This window comes from Cupressus sempervirens, chromosome 7, assembly GCF_028749045.1.
Source record: "Cupressus sempervirens isolate cs-2001-9-10 chromosome 7, ASM2874904v1, whole genome shotgun sequence".
Classification (NCBI taxonomy): Eukaryota; Viridiplantae; Streptophyta; class Pinopsida; order Cupressales; family Cupressaceae; genus Cupressus; species Cupressus sempervirens.
In genome coordinates, this window is record NC_143124.1 from 47,170,104 (window position 1) to 47,187,638 (window position 17,535).

At 33.7% G+C, this 17,535-nt stretch overlaps 1 protein-coding gene across 1 annotated transcript; it reads right to left on the reverse strand.

Moving 5' to 3' along the window:
* Window positions 1–8,378: 8,378 nt before the first annotated feature.
* Window positions 8,379–15,727, reverse strand: LOC149545398 (disease resistance protein Roq1-like). The gene is made up of 8 exons (XM_089793761.1): window positions 15,698–15,727; window positions 12,571–12,711; window positions 12,242–12,340; window positions 11,458–12,005; window positions 10,210–11,317; window positions 9,814–10,080; window positions 9,015–9,686; window positions 8,379–8,810 (listed from the first exon to the last, which is right to left on the reverse strand). The coding sequence occupies exons 1-8, from the start codon at window positions 15,725–15,727 to the stop codon at window positions 8,379–8,381; spliced, it is 3,297 nt and encodes a 1,098-aa protein (XP_089649887.1).
* Between the last annotated feature and the right edge of the window lie 1,808 nt (window positions 15,728–17,535).

The following is a 17,535-nucleotide window of genomic DNA, read 5'->3' on the forward strand; positions in this document are numbered from 1 at the left end:
AGGGATGAAACACCTTCATTAATGATATTTATGAACCCTGTAATTTAAATAGAAGTCTTATAATTGAATTTGCTAGTCCCAAGGATCCTAAAGGTGAAAATTCATGGTTTAAGGCTAATCATGGTGATAATGAGGACCATAGACACAATGTTCTATCTTTTGGGTCTTGTTTTGATAGCTATATTCCATTATAGAGGCTACTATTTCTATGTACTTGTGGATTCGTTTATCCTGAGATAAGACCACTAGAAGGAGAAATTATAATATGTGTACCCCTATGGTTAGGGACTTGCTAGACTAGGTGATATCTTTCCATTATCCCTCTCAATTTGAATATTATTCTAAAGGGAACAAAATGTGTTTGTAGATTAATCATAGCCATGGAGAATTACCATAACCTCTGATTTTGTGTGATTTGTACCCAAAATTTGAACCAAAATTGCCCATATTTTGTTTTTCTAAGTACAAAGACAAGTCAACATTTTTTAGAACTATATGGTTTGGGTTGTTACTATTGCACATAATGAGAAATATATTGACAATCACCCCACATTCTTATTATTTAAGATTTTTCGTATATAAATTTTCATTAATATTTTTCTAAGTCTTTTTAGTTAGCTATTAGTTTTCTTTGTATCCCAAGTCTATTTTGTTTGGGCTTTTCAATCTTTTTGCTTCTTTTTTTTTTGTCTTTCAGTCAAGGAGTCGTATTTTTTCGGGACTATTCCTAACATGTGGTCCATCATAACCGGTGTCAATTTCTGGAAGTGGTGTTTCTTTGTCAAAGGATTTAAATAACTTTTTTTCTTGTATGAACTAAATACAGATGTTTCTCATAGATAAAGAGGACTTCCAACTTTAAAATCATATTCTAGATTGATTGCTCTCAACACTTCACAAATTTAAAGAATTGGTCATCTAGGTTTCTTTCAACCCAACTAGATAGTGGCTAAGGGATATTTTAAAACTTTCTAGTTTGCATAGAGGAATTCCCTAAGGGCTTATCAAAATCACTTGTTGGATCTGAGTTTCCCAAAGCTCATTAAAAGAGGAATGCACAAGTCATCAGACAGGAAAAAGGTTCATAAGAAAGGAACACCAACACCTTAAAAACATAGTCTAATTATCATTAAGAGACAATGAAATTTATAAAAAAATAGTGTCATCAAATAGGATTCTAGAACTTGTTATGAACCAAAATAAGGTGATCAACGAGAGTTAGCACAATATAAACATTGACTCACTTCAAATAAAAAAAAGTTTCAAGGAAAAATCAAGTAGAAATGTACGAGCTCCATGAAGTTGACAAATGGATCACCATAATACAAATGACAAGTAATTGCTAACTCATTAAGATCCTTTTGAATGGTTTCTAACATTTATTCATATAGTGATTGGAAATTTTTTGACATGGATTTTTCAAACTCTCACCAATGAGGAAAAGATTGTTTCTATGTTGTTGTATAGTCATGGTTGTTGGCACTTAGGAGTGTCAAGGGAACTAAGAAATTGAACACACAATGAGTATGAAAATTGAGAAGTTTGAAATTCTTTTTTGAATTTCTCAAAAGCTACTAGTTAAATCTAGAATCAAGTTTCAAACTTGATACGGGTTCAAAAATTGCTTGTGGATAAAGAAATGCCTTTGCCATTTTTTATTTCTTTTTGGGTGTATTTTGTGTGGTTCCACAACACACACCTCATTTCCAACTTCAGAAATGGGGACCCCCTTCTTTTTGGCTCACAAAAGTTCATTCCTCAAAATAGGGAATTTTACAAGTTTCCTCAAGGAGTGGAAATTTTGTAATTTACGTTAGGTCTAGTCATTTTTCATTGCTTTTACCCCTTATTATCAGTATGATAATTTTTATCTTTTGTTTAGGACATCATGGTATCCTCATCATTTGTAGCACAAAAACTTACCATAGTATTGCATGTACATATACAACATAGGTGCCTTGGGATTTTAGATAGAAAAGGCCAAAATTAGTTCAAGTCTATAATAGTGTTAGACTATAACAGTGCCTAAATAATGAAAAAGTGTAGCAATAAGTACACTAGAGTGCTCCCATATTCCCTATGAGAAAAACCCATAAATCATTTTCAAAATAGGGAGCTCTAGTTTTTGGGTGAATTGAGCACCTTGTGCACTTCCCTGAAAGTGCACATGTCCATTGTACTTTTGAAATTTGCATAAGTTGAAGGAATCCAAAAGTTGTATAGGTGTGAAGACACACATTTGTGAAGGTGCACAAATATAAAGTCTTGAAGATGCCCAAAGTCCCAAAGATACTAAGATGCACAACGACACAATTTTATAAAGTTTTGAAGAGTAAAGTACATAGGTGTGCAAGGTGTGAAAATGAGCCTAAATCATCAAAAAGTTTAAAATAAGTACACAAGAGTGATGTAAAACCTCATTTGAGAAAAACTCAAAAGCTATTTTCAAAATCGAGAAATTTGAATTTTTTTTGAATTGAGTACGTTGCAAACCTCCCTCAAGGTGTGCAAGTGTATAAGTGCATAGGTGTGAAATTTAAAGATTTGGTGAATGAATTATATCTAAAGGTGTTCAAGTGTGCTTATCTAAATCATCCAGAGGTCCCCAACATCACCATGCCTTCCTCATCTTTTGTGGCAACTAATATCACACTCAAACCCATGACTTTAAAGTTCTAAGGAATGCCCAAGAAGTCACACTTCATGATTTCCATTAGTAAGAGATGGAAAAGTTTGAAGGTTTAAACATGTTATCTCCTCAAGAAATCACCTACACCATCTAAAATTTCAAAGGAGAACATCCAAACATCATTTTGGTTGAATGTTAACAAGACCCAAATGATGGAAACTAAAAATTGTCGAGTTTGAAAAAATTCTTAGTCTTTGAAAATTATGGAGTTCAAGAATTTCTCACTCTTGGAAATTTTTGGAGATAGCAAATTTTTTGTCAATTTCTTTTCCTATCATCAAGATGCGATTTTCAAAGTTACACTTTTTAGATATGCACTTTTTTAAAGGTGCACTTTTTCAAGGTTTACTTTTTAGAGGTGCACCAAATCAAGAGGTGTGCTAAAATTTTAGAAGAATAATAAATGTCCTGAAAACTAAGTGTTAGTTGCTATTTTCTAGCATTCCATAGATCAGAAACACATTTAGATGATATTTCAACTACTAGAGACACCTAGAGAAGGCAAAGCTTACACTTTTAGATGTCTTGGTTATTCTTAGATCATCTCATGGCTTTTCTCTTCTTATATTCTTCTTCTTTTATTTTCTTAAGAAATGTAAAAGCTCATTCACCTGTTAATTGAGATAAGGAAGGGTGGAGACCTACTCAACACCATTTAGAGAGCAAGTTTTTATGTAATTTTCTTTAAATTTTATTATTTTTAGCATAATGTTTGTATTAGAAGTTCTCTCACTCCTAACACAAAAGGAAGAGATGTTATTTTAAATACATGGATATAAAATGTACTCTAGGTTGATATTTTGATGTAATAACATATGCTATTTGTGCTATCATTATGAGCATAGTAAATCTTGTCAGAATGTGTTATTTTTGTGACTTCATGTTTGTGAATAACAATGGAGCTAATGGTTTTGTTGTGTTGTTATAATTATGTGATCTTTTAAAATGTGGCATTTTCCTTATATTATCAAATTTCTCTATTGTGAGAAATTGGAGAAAGGATCACTATTGTTATTAGATAACATTTTTTCTCATGTGAGTGCACTTTTTTTGGCATCACCATTCAATGAAATGTAAGACATCTTTCAATTTTTTTAAAATTTAAGTTCCCATCGATGACTGCGTTAGTGGAGTCAAGGAAGTGTTTCTCCTAATTTCATTGGTTTCTTACCAAATTATTTTGATAATTTAATTCTTAGATGTGTTGTTACTTTGGCTCATGTTCATTAGGAATTTCCCTTTTAGTAATTTATTTTAAATCTCTTGTTACTCTATCTTTGTTATTTTCTTTTCAAACATTTGGTCAAAGTAGGAATTCATATAGTAGCATTGCTTAGAAACTGTATTCATCATAAAATAAAAATAGAAAAATATCTCTTTTTTGGTTACATTTCAGCAAAGATGTGCATATTGGTGGGTACCAACAAAGGCCTCCTTGTGAATATTCACATTTAGTTTCAATTGCGTTACGAAGTAGGTTGAGCAATAGTCATCTGGAACCTTGGAGTTGGTCATTGATCAACTTTTCAAGAGATAGACTTGAAAGGATTCATCGTACAAAATGACCGCTTAACACTCTTCTTGTGCTAAAACCAAAGCCCAATTAGTAGCTTTATCTCTAACTAAAAATTTCAACAAGTTACCCAAACTCCAATTTATAACTTCATTTCATCCATCTATTTTTAGATGAAATATAGAACTAAAGTTCAACACTGTATCCAATTTCTTCTAGAGTGTTCTTTAGAAATAACAAGTGAACTTAATATATCTATCTGAAAGAATAGTCCTAGGAGAACCATGAAATCTTGCCACTTCCGTAAATAATAATGAACTCATATGTGCTAAAAAATATGTCTTCTCACAAGGTATGAAATAAATCATTAAAAAAAATCCATCAACCACCGCTAGAATAGAATCATTACCTATCTAAGTTCTATGTAAGCCAAGAATAAAGTCCATACCAATATCTTCCTAAGACTTATTTGGTATAGACAATGGTGAATACAAACCTAATATATGACTAATTCAATAACTTCTAATCATCTTCTACACATCCTCATAAATCTAAAGCCAATAATATCTATTAGAAATCAACATTACTATGTGATCAATCCCAAAGGGTTTAGAAAATCATTCAATGTCTCTCTTTCATGATTTTATGTCTCATAGATCCTCTAGGTTTGCAGAATTGAACTCCTTTAAAAAAAAATTCATTCTTGAATAAAATAACTAGTCCACTTATCTTTCTCTTTTATCACCTGATTTGTACAAGCCTTCAAATATTTTACAAAATCGGGACCAATTTCAAACAAATGTTTCAAATCATCATAATCAAGTACCTCAACTCTAATTTATGCTAGTAGATTCTTTCTTATGTTCAAAGTATCAATAAAATTGTTTGACTATCCACTCTTATGCTTCAACACAAAGGAATTTTTTAACAAATACTCCCCTAACTTCATGTGTCTCTAGTTTAAATTATTCTAACTTCTTAAATACTACAAATATTTATTGTTAAATTGTAAAACAAAAAATCCTTGGCCATTAAATAATGTCTCCATTTCTTCAAAGATTGAACAATACCATGAAATTGTTGATCATAAACTAAATACTGCTTCTTAGCATAATTCAACCTCTCACTAAAGAAAGCTATAAGTCTTTCTTCTTTACTCAAAATGAAAGTAATGGATCTTCCACTAGAATCATAATTAACTTCAAAAAACTTATTCAGATTAGGCAAAGCAAGCACATGTAATTCTGCAATTTTTGTTTTAGTATTTCAAAACTCTTGTGTGCTCCATATGTCCATTTGAAATCCCTTTTATCTCCTCTCATAATCTTAGTTATGGCATTACATACCGAATTGGCATTTTTTATGAACTTCCAATAAAAGCTTACATAAAATGATCTAACTTCCAACATTCTCAGGCGTAGACCAATAAAGAATGGCTTTTACCTTTTTTAGGATACATTTTCAATCCATCAACCAAAATCACAAAACCAAGGCACAAAATTTCCTCCTTCAAGAATGAATATTACTTCAAGTTAATCAGATACTTTGCTTCCTTCAATCTCTCCAATACTTATCTAATATACTCAAGGTATTCGTATTTTTCTTATGAAATATTAGAATATCATCAAGGTATATAGTGAAAAACTTACCCAACAATTTATTTAGAAGCTCATTGACTCACCTCATGAAAGTACTATGTGCATTAGTTCTTCCAAAAGTCCTAACCAACCACTCATACAAACTTTCATTAGTCTTGAGAGAAGTCTTCCATTCATTCCCTTTTCTAATTCTGATATGATGATAGGCACTTTTTAAATCAATCTTGCTAAAATAATTTTCTCCACTCAAAGATTCCATTATGTCATTCATCCTATGAAAGGGAAACATGTACTTCATTGTTATCTTTTTTATAACTCTAGAATCAATGTACATTCTCCATTCTTCATTCTTTTTAGGTGCTAATATAAAAGGTATAGCACAAGGACTCAAGATTTCTCTAATCAAAAGCTTATCAATAAATTTGTACCCTTGTCTATTCAATTTAGTATTTTCAACAAGTGTTATGCAATGTGGTGCTTTATTAAGCAAATTAGACTAGGTATTAAATCCATACAACGACTAATACTTCTAATAAGAGGTGAACTATTGGGTACATTATTAGATATAATATCTTGAAACCCTGACAACAAAGATTTAATCTTAGGTGTATGTTTAGGTTCATCTTGTTTATCAGTCTTCCTAGTAATGAAGGAAAAATAAACATTCTGCTCCTTCACATATTTAGAAAACTGATTTCTCTTAACCAAACATACTCTTACTATGGTACAATGATTCTATTAGGTTTCTATACCAAAGGAAGAAATTTTTGTTTCTTACCATTAGAGTTTACTCCATGGTTAAACCCACACTACTTGCAATCCCATTCGCAAAACCTTCACCAAGTGTTCTACCTTATGAATCATTCATTAGAAATCCCCTTAAGTGCATCAATTTATAAGCAGGAGATATCTTCCATAAGAAGTTAAATTGTGTTATTACTGACATTATTTAACTATGTAGTTTGTTTAGTCAAACTCATTGACTCATATTTAATGAGTAGTAGCTCACATGATCCCATCTCTCATAAGACTAAATGGAACAATTAGCACACATTGGATTTAGGCAATGCTTGCAAAGGTGAAGTACTAGACTTCTCAAGAGTTTGCCCATTCTAGTACTACTCCATCTTCAACATTCTCAATGATGGAGTTTCCTCCATGGTTAAACCCACTCTTCTTGAAATATCATTTGCAAAACCTTCATAAAGTGTTGTGGCTTATGAATCATTATTTAGAAAGCCCCTTAAACTCATCAACTGATAAGTAGGAGACATTTTCCACAGCAAGTCAAATTATGATGTTTCTATTAGAATTTAATTTAAAAAGTATGATTTGATGTTGAAAGATCTCCTACTTATCAATTGACAGAATTAAGGGGCTTTATAATGAACGGTTGATCAGGCACAACACATGGTAAAGATTATGCAAATGGGTTTGTGACAAGAGGGATTTTAACCATGGAGGAAATTCTATACTTAAGCACTTTCAAGCTAGAGTAGTACTGGGATGGGTGACCTCCCAAAAAGTCCAACACTTCACCTTTATGAGAGTCACCTAGCTCCAATGGGTGCTAACTATTCCATTTACTCTCAAGAGAGATGGGTTTGTGTGAACCACTACTCATGAAACATGAGTAAATAAGTTTTGAAACAAAAAAATTACAACTGCCAAGTTTTAGTTGTGACAACATAAATAGAATCAAAAAATAGACATTGATGTCATGAATTACACCAGAAAAATGAGTTTTCAAAGAAATAAATTACAAGTACATATGAGTTTTAGTTGTGGCAATAGGAGTAGGAGAACAAATTAGTCATTGATGTCATGAATTATACCAGAATGTAGCAAACTTTTTCATGGACAAACATTAGCCAACGCTAGATTGTTTATGGCATGAGTTACACCAATAAGAGTGGGACCTTTCCTAACCAAATCATTACCAACTCTAAATATATAAATAGAGAATCCATCTTAGAGAAATCTTAACATTAAGATTTCTTATATTAGTTTAGTGATAGAAGAATTATATGACTTTTATTTTATTCAACTTGACTATATTGTTCATTGAGTACCATCATTTGTTTATTCAACTATAACAAAATAATCATTATAACTTTAAAGATACTATGAAATAATAATTATCTAATTTCATATGATTTTTTTTAATATCAATATAATTATGAAAATAAACTTAGAATATATATAATATCTCTATATATATTCTTCCAAAAATAAATTAAATTCTCAAATACAATATAATTCGGCATATTTTATTTATTGTACATATTATTATGAAATAATCCACAATAGCTTTTTCCTTTTATTTAGACACTATATTCTCCCCAATAAAAAATTATTCCCGAAACCTATAGCAGATATTTTCAGAAGTCCCATTCTCAACTATTCGCTCCAGTTGAAAAAATATACAAGAAGCCGAATCAGGCTATCTTCAGATGATCCATTCCCCGTAGTGATATTAAAATTGAGTGATGCGTATCATATAGGGTGCTTACAAAACAGTACCTCAATATTTCTGGTATCATCTAATCTTTGAAATTGAATTAAGTTAAAAAAAAATTTAGGGATCATATAACTGACGAATAATTCTTTTTAATATGCACAGGGCATTGCCTTCTTCCCCATTTTTCACCACTATTATACACCCCTTCTTTATTTCTGCTCCAAATGATACACTGGGAATCCAATCCAACTTTGGGGTAACTACGAATGTAACTATCCATTCTCCTTCTCCCATATAACTTTCAATGGAATCAGACCCACCAAGAGGGATGTGTGTAATCTCCCCATAATTTCTCTGAACCACAGAACATAGAATGATTGTGCTCAAGAAGTATTCAACTGTTCTGAGAGGTGCTTCAGGCATACAATTTTCAGTAATATGAATTTGATAGAAGTCGCTAATCAGGTCAGAAAACAATTTTTCACTTAAAGTCAATAAGGCTCCCTTCGCCGCTTTACCAATTACAGTGGTAAACTCTGATGGCAGTCTCTGAATTAGCAAACAAAAAACAGATGAAACTCAGTAATTTGACAGAAATGCATAGCAGCACCAAACTGAAGAAAAGAAAGGTATAATTCGCTTTAAAATATCATTTAGAGTCAGTTTCGGACAAGAAATGAATTAAACTGAAGGCCAGTAACGTAGAAACAAGCACTCAAGTAAAGATAACAAATAAAACTCTCTCTGAATTACCTGCAATTTACATATGCAGTTCGATAAACATCCATGGCCTAGTGCTGATAGGTGCAAACGTTTCAATTCTTTCAGCTCTTCAATACCTCTTATACACTGCATCTTCTCACATCCATCAATGATAATCCTTTGTAGGAAACTAAGACGTGCAATACTTTGCAATTGCACAACCTTCGGACATTGATGAATTCTCAACAACCCTAGGTTTTCGAGATCAGATATTCCAGGCACCTCTCTCAATTCGACACACAAACTCAAATCAAGAGACCTCAGTGTTCTTACAACCGATAAATCAACAAAGCAAAGATTTTCCATGCATTCAATCCGTAGAGATTCAAGGCTCGGACAATGATCTCCACTAACTGAAACCTTCCAAATATCTCTTTCTTCACTTATTTCTATATTTTCTAGCTTGGTCATGCGATGCTGTACAGTTGATTCCCGGCAATAGTTCAAAGCAACCTTCCCCGATATTGGCAAATTTGTCAAAACTAAACTTCTAAGGTGTGTGAGATTTCGAAGAGAATTGAACAAAGACCTCGCTTGTATCAGATCATTTCTGGGTCTTCCTCTTAGGGTTAACTTTTCCAAATTAACTAACAATTCTAATGAGTTTGCACATTCAACCAACGAAGTTCTATGAAGCAGCAATTCCTTTACCTTGTAGGGAACCTGAAACTTGCAACAAATACATTTCAGAGTACTCATTTTTAATTGTTAACAATTGTGACAAATATTGTTCTAAAATTCCTAACCTAACATAAATAAAGACTTTATTTCCTTAGAGAACAACATTTACCTCTCTCTCGTTCTGCCACAAGCTTCTTAGATGCCCATCAACAATTATCAAACCCTGCAAATCCTGCAATGGAATCCACGAAGGAATGCTTGTGTGTACACTCCAGGTAAGATCAAGATGAAGCCATAACAAACAGATTGATGCCTCTGCAGAATCGTCCAAATTTCCTAAAAAACATGTAATTTGGGCACCGAGGGACCAGTCAAAAATTGAGAGAAGACATCTGCCTTTGGCTTCGGTGAGAATGCTTTTAAACTGCTTCAATTCCTGTATCGAGAGGTGAATGTTAAAGCATTTAGAAAACTACATCTCATGCGAGAAAAAGAAACAATGGGAAAGATTTAAGCTTATTGATGCTAAAAACATAGAGAGAGAGAGAGAGAGAGAGAAACACACCAAGCGTTTAAGATGCTTTGGGCGCCACAGGCGAGGAGGGCCCAATTCATCTGCTAATTCTCTGCCCAAATCACGAAGATGATCATGCATTCTGAAGCAAAGTTTGTTATCATCGAATTCCTTGGAAAAACACCGTGCAGTTTCAATGAGACATTTATCTTTTAAGGTTTGAATTGCAAGCTCAGCACTCCATCCAGATCCTTCCCAAATTCTTCTGGCCATGCATACTGGCTTGCCAATGAAGAAGCAAGCGACGTCCATAAAGATGTGCTTTTGTTCATTGTTCAAAGAATCAAAACTTATTTTTACTCTCCGCTTGATGTCCTCAGGCAACGTCTTACGGACTTCATCTAGAACCAATTGCCAATAATGGCGGTCTGTACTACCAAAAACATGACCACCTATTACTTGGAGAGACAGGGGTAAACCTCCACATACTTTGACGAACATCTCAACCAGATCCTTGAAAGCACTATCAGCATGTGGTTGGTGGAATGCATTCCAACAGAAGAGCTCTCTGCTATGCACAAGACTCATTTCCTTCAATTTATAGCGCAATGTTATTCTGGCTCGCACAAGAACCCTCTCATCACGTGTTGTGACGATTACCAAACTATTAGAATTCAGGACATTTCTGACTAAGAGTGCATCTAGTTGTTCATTGTGGTCAACATCATCTAGAACAATAAGGAAGCGGGAAAATCTAACCCTTCGAAGCTGAGACTTGAGATAGCTCTTTCCTTCCTCTGTGCTGTGAAATTTGGGGGAATTTTGTAGGGAGAGCACATCTTTCAGAAGTTTAGTTTGTAGCCATGATAATTCATTTTTGACAGATGCTTCTCGCACGTCAAACAGAAAACATGACCCGTCATATTCAGAATGCTTGCGGTTGAACACTTCTTTGGCCAACGTTGTCTTTCCAGACCCCCCCATTCCGGATATGCCGACTATCTTTGCTACGTCCTTCCTCGCCTGCATGCAACACCTTTCAAAGTCTTCCAAAAGTTCATCAAGTCCTACTGCATTTTCTGCAACATCTAGAGGTTTTTTCTTTTCTATCTCTTTTTGTACAGCACACACAACATTTTTGCACAGTTTGATCTGATCACTAAAAATTTAGGAAATACAAAACTTCGATTAGAAATATGTGGTGCTATATTGAGGAAAATCTATTTCTTCAGATAAACTGTTAACCAAAACTAATATAAACAATTAAAGTCAACAAAAAGTATGTAGAAAAAGTCTTACCTTTTAAACATACTGAATTCGTAGCCGTTTATGAACGAAACAGTGTTGAGAGCTTCTTTCCACTCTTTAAGCTCGTTCAAGTACCTCCCTTTCTGTTCATATTGAGCAAATGCGCCAGAGTACACTCCCTTTTGTATATATCGGAGGTCAGAGGGTGTAACATCATAGAAGACAGGAATAAGTTTAGCCCTAGTACGTAACATGAGAACTAGCTCAGCTAAACACCACGGGGACTCTGCATATCCTTTTGAAAATATCGCTATTTGTACTGAAGCCGAATGGATGGCATTCTTTATGGCTGAAGGAAATGAATCTCCCATTTCCATCTCATGAGAATCAAGAAATGCTTTGTATCCCAACTCATGGAGAGAATAGTACAGTCCAAGAGCTAGAGTTCCTTTCACATCGGGTCCACGATGGTTAATAAATACATCAAACAGTTTTGCAGATATGCACGATTTGAACCTTTGGCATTGTGGTCCAATTCCGCTGAAAGGATCGCGTTCCACAATCTCTTGTTGAGATGATGAACTTGATGCCATGGTTGACTGTAAAAACTTTTTAACTTAGTTACTTACAAGCCAATATTATAAGATAACCAGAGGCTGCAAGACCGACAACGCTTCAAACACCATACCAACAGAGCCGAACAAAGAGAAAACAAAAAGATTTCTATAAGAGGCAGGTTGGGTAAACAGCATATTAATGGACACAAATAGAAACCCTCCATGAGAATTCGATAAGTATTGTGACAAATGGCCGTCCTATAACTCATTAATCTCACTAGCAGACAAGCACCAACATTTAATCCGTTCTTGTATTTATTCATAATCTGTGCTTCCTGCTTCATTTTATCAGTAATTTCTTGCTGAGAAACATATGCCTGGTGATTGAATCACGTAATAAAAACAAATCTGTTCAAATCAATATGCTGAGGAAGTGTAATTTATTTCAATAAACGGCAGATTATGAGTCGAATAAAAACATAATCTACATCGATTTTGAAGTCTACGAAGAGTTTGGAATTCTAACCCAAACTCAAAATTTTACAGCATAGTCATATCCGAATGTTTTGTATTATTGAGTGCAACAAACAAATCAGAACTGTTATACAGCTGGAAACCTTATCATTAATGTTCCCTCTTCCGCTGGCACTGTTCTGGGTTTCCTTATCATTAATGATCCCTCTTCAGCTGGCACTATTCTTGCGACCTGAACTCTCGCTTGTGATCTTGTATCCTGGACCTTTAGAGACTACTCATCAAAAAAGAAAAGAGGAGTCCATATTCAAAAATTTGGTATGATGGAGCAGATTATTTCTTGTTACAATATGTTGATGGATGTATATCAACTATAAAAGGAGTTATTTTTCTTCTTTTTTTCTTCAGGTAAATGTGACTAATCACCATACTAAATTTATTAATGTGAAAAACTGGTTTGAGGGCTCAAGGAGTCAAAAGCAGTAAAATATCCTTTCCTTGGCAAATTACAACTGAAATGTGCCCCCAAACAATACCGCATGGGCCAAATCAGGCTGAAAGGAATGTCAAATTATTGAGGTTGCAAGCTCTTCAGCCAAATTTCCTGAAAGGTAACAACCCTGAAATAATGCATAGATATTATCTTTGTCAAATACACTGGAGCCAAACTCTAGGCCCACCCCAAAGTTAGCTAAAAAATCAGCAAATTGGTTGGCTTCCGAGAAGCATTGACTAATTTTAAACTCCTGAAACTCTGCAAAAGCTTCCAAACTTTGCCTAATACATATTGAAGATCCCAACTGGCCACCTCTTTTGAGGACATCTGAGAGTCACCAACAATGTGTAGTTTCAAAATCCCCAGAGATAATGCTAGTTTAACATGTTATTCTTAAGAATTAGAGAAGAACATTTTCACTAGCTTTCACTTGATGAGAGATGAAAATAGTAATAGTAACTAGTGGGAAATAGTGCTAGTTAGGCTAGAAAATAGTAGCAATAGAGTAAATCAAATGGTTATATGAATATTCAAGAAAAAGTGCCACATAGTGGCTAAGTACTTGATATTTGTATATAAATAAATGTATTTAATTGTGTGATAAATTGTAATTTTTAATCTTAATATAAATTTAGTTTAAAAATAGTAATTCAATATATTTTAGGTAATGGATAGGTTTTATACTATTGCAAACATTTTTATGGATTAGGGTATAATTAGAGTTAGGGTGAAAGACTAGTAGAAACTAGATTAAATTCTCAAGCAATTAGCATTGGAGGATATGTTTGAAGTAATACAAGGATGGACAGGAGATTACAAGCTTGGGAGATCATAGAAAGCTTATGGTGGTTGTAATGTAGGAGACTGATCTAAATCATTTTTTTTCTTTTCTTAGGAACAATAAATTTGACTAACTAGAAATTGGTAAGGTAAATTTTGTCTAGGAACATAATTTTATGTTATTGTTGCTTCTTTTTCACTCCTTTTTCTATAAAGAAACTAAAATTTTATAAATAACATTTTTATATAATTAAAATGTATAGTCCTATGAGCTCTTATATCTTTGGAACAGGTGCTATTTCAACAACACTACTTCAAGGCCTCCAACATGGTGGGCCCCATGATTTCTATAAAAAAAATGATTTAACATTTTGATATAGAACAAATAATTTTTTTATTAAAAATATGATATAATATAAGTTTATGTCATTTTCTAATAACTATAATAAAAAGGTAATAATAATTTAAAATTATTTATTTTTAAAAATATGTACTGGTGAAAAATTTGTAATTAGAGAATGTAGAAGATAAAGAGATATAACTACATGTACAATATTTGTGATATTGTAGATATACTATTGTTTAAAAATAGATAAATTAGTTCCTTTTCTAATTTTAGATTATATACTCTATTTTAATGTATTAATAATAATATGAGGTTATCAATAACTATAGTATATAGTTTAGAAAAAAATGGTGAAATCTCACAGACTTGCAAAAAAGTCAAGGTAGTCACACTTTCAAAAAACTAATAGGAAAACCCCTAGCATCAATCCTTGGGAAGACAACATTTGACAAATGCACTCCAAAGATCCTCATCAGTTTGAATCGGCAAATAAAGATCTACAAAGAGATGTGTATGCGATTGAAACTTCCAATGGCTTTTTCGCGTTGGAGAAATTCGAAGACAAACTGCAACATAGCCTTTAGAGCTAGAAGGATACAAATTTACACCAAAGAGCAGCAAATTCCATAACCAATAGACCTCCATTTGCATCATGTAGACTAGGTAGTTTTGGCTCTTGGTCATTCTTCACCATTGATAGTTTAGAAAACTAGATTAGGGTTTTCAATTTGACTAAATATGCACAATCACATCAGGAAAAATTTCCTTCAAAACCTATTAGTTTAGACCTCCATGCATATGCTAAACCACTTCATCTGAATAGATCTAGGTTTTTTCCTTCTTTTGCAGTTACTTACCCTAGCTCATATATTCCACCTCATCATCATTTTGCTACCACATCTATTCACTCCCATCAAAACCTAATCGACATCTTGATCCCAGGCCGTTATCAAAACCTGAAGATCATTGCATTATTATTTCAAGTAAAGAATGTTAGAAATGCTATAGAATAACTAAGAGGGGGGGTGAATCAGTTATTCAAAGTCTAAATGTCCAATTCAAAATTTTCATCAAGTAAAGTGAGCCCATAAAACTATTCATTCATCCATGCTTAGACATTTCTAATGAGCAAGTTACTATGAATCAAAATGCAAGCATAACACATGAAAAGATCAACACATAACACAATGATTTCTGTTGAAACCCAATTTGGGAAAACCCACCAGTAACATGCTACTCAATTCTCACTCTTCTGAAGTAATGCCCTATGAAAAGCCTACATTTTTAAAAGCTACAACACACTATTAAATGTGATCTGGTTAAAGGATTTAGCCACCCTATTAGAAGTGGGCCTGGTTAGAGGACTTTAGATCATTCACTTGGAATGTTACCCTGTTAAAGGATTTACAAATGGCTATTAAACCAACCTAAGTCCATAGAATTTTCTTCTACCTTAACTGATACAATTGCTAGAAAGTAACAATAAGGGGTTTTGACCTGATTACAACATACAACTTAACTTGTAGATTTTAGATCACTTTTCAACTCATAACATTGCTTGGCCTTCAGTCTCTTCTACTCTTGAGAGGTTGCCCTCCTTTCAAGCTCTGTCTCCTTGAGTCTCCATGCTCAATGTACCAGTGCAATCATCTCTTTCTGACCATTCATTGAAGCAAAGTCTTTGTACTCTGGTCTTTCTTCTCCTAGATGCCTTCTCCTTGACATGCTTTAACCACTTCTCAATTTGGCACACCAACAACTCTTGCTTCTTAGTTTGTGACTCCTTAAATATAAATTTGGAACTTCTTTTCCCACTTGATTCTTCCCTCCTTTGATTTCAATTTGTATGGATTAGGTATGATTCATTGAATCTAGCCCACATTTTGTTCCTTCTAGAAACATCATGAAGAACCCTCTTGAACCAACTCATCATCCTTATCCTTCAACTGGTTCAAAAAATTCAAGGTAACAACTCTATTAGCTCAGATTTGGAAAATCTTTGACATTTCCAATAATGCAGTAGCTCAGTACTATTGAAAATCTAGTGCTCGACACATACTGTGTTACTTAGCATCAACTACATTTTACTGATGCTCGGTGCCTGTTGTGGATTCACTTAGCATCCACTAAATTTTCTATTTTCTTGGCTCCTTCTGTATCACTCAGCAATTGAAGTTCACTCAGCACCTAAAGTTCCCTCAGCACACACTAGATTTTGCTTCTGCTTAGCTCCAACTGAGAATTTTCTTGGCTTGAACTAGCTTGCTTGACACTCACTGATGAACTTAGTTAAGCTTTGTAGTCAACCTTGTTACAACTTAATCCTCTAGTGTTTCAAGTGTGGCAAATCTTTGTACCTTCAAGTATTTTATCAATACATCATTTAACCATTGTCTTAGTTTATCCTTGCACTTCATTGTAAAACCATAACTCAACCTTTCCCTTAGGTGTTCTTGTTACATCTTGTTGATTAAATCCTCTTCATCAATCAACTAAGTGACAATACTTGGATCTTATAATCAATTGTGATTCCTACAAATAGCAAGTTTGACATCAATGACAAAATAATGATTGAAAATAGTCTTTTAACAACAATCTCCGGTGGACCATATTATGCTCCATTGCTCCTTTACTAAGTAGGTTTGGGATTTTATTTGGAATTTGATGAACATGGACTAGGTATCCCATGCTACCATCTAGCTGTTCTTTTCTTCTTGGAGAACTCCTTCCAAGAATACTGTAATTATCAAATTGTGGGAAATTGTTCTTCCTTATCTTTGCTGGGGTATATGGAAGGAATGTAATGATAGAATCTTTAGAGGGGTGGAATCCAATCCTACGTAGGTTCTCCATAAAATCAATGTCCTTTTGCATGAAAATATCAAAAATTGTGGTAAGGGACAGCAACCTTTTAATGAATGGGATGCTGGGGTGATGAAGAACTGGAATATCAAGAATATGATTTTGAATACTAAAGATCCCAACCCTAGGGAAAGTGCTAGATGGGATTGCCCTCCAACTAATTGGTTCAAAATTAACTTTGATGGGGCCTCAAAAGGGATCCTAAGCATTGCTGGTTGTGGAGTGATGATTAGAAATTCTAATGGGGACATTTTTGGTGGTATGGCAATACCTTTGGGTCATCAAACCAATCATGATGTTGAAGCCTCTGCTACACTTTATGGTCTTATTTATGCTAAAGATCTAAACTTGAAGAACATTTGGATTGAAGGTGATTCCCTCAATATTATAAACTACTTAAATAAAATTTATCCACCTTCATGGACCGTTAGTAATATTATGTCTAAGGTTGGTTATATTATTAACTCCTTTCAAAATTGTATAATATCCCATAATTATAGAGAAGCTAATGTTTTAGCTGATTGGGCCTCGACTGTGGCATGTTGTAATGATCAGAAAACATATGGGATTCATATGAAACTTTACCTGTTGATGGCCGCGAGCATGTTAAGCAG

Bases quoted from the DNA above. Each gene is read 5' to 3' on its own strand.
- LOC149545398 (XM_089793761.1), bottom strand. From the start codon at position 15,727: ATGAATGGTCAGAAAGAGATGATTGCACTG. The intron at 12,712-15,697 runs GTACATTGAGCA...TTTGATGAGTAG, and splicing joins AGAAAGAGATGATTGCACTG to TCTCTAAAGGTCCAGGATAC. The intron at 12,006-12,241 runs GTGAGATTAATG...AAGTTTTTACAG, and splicing joins ATGTTGGTGCTTGTCTGCTA to TCAACCATGGCATCAAGTTC.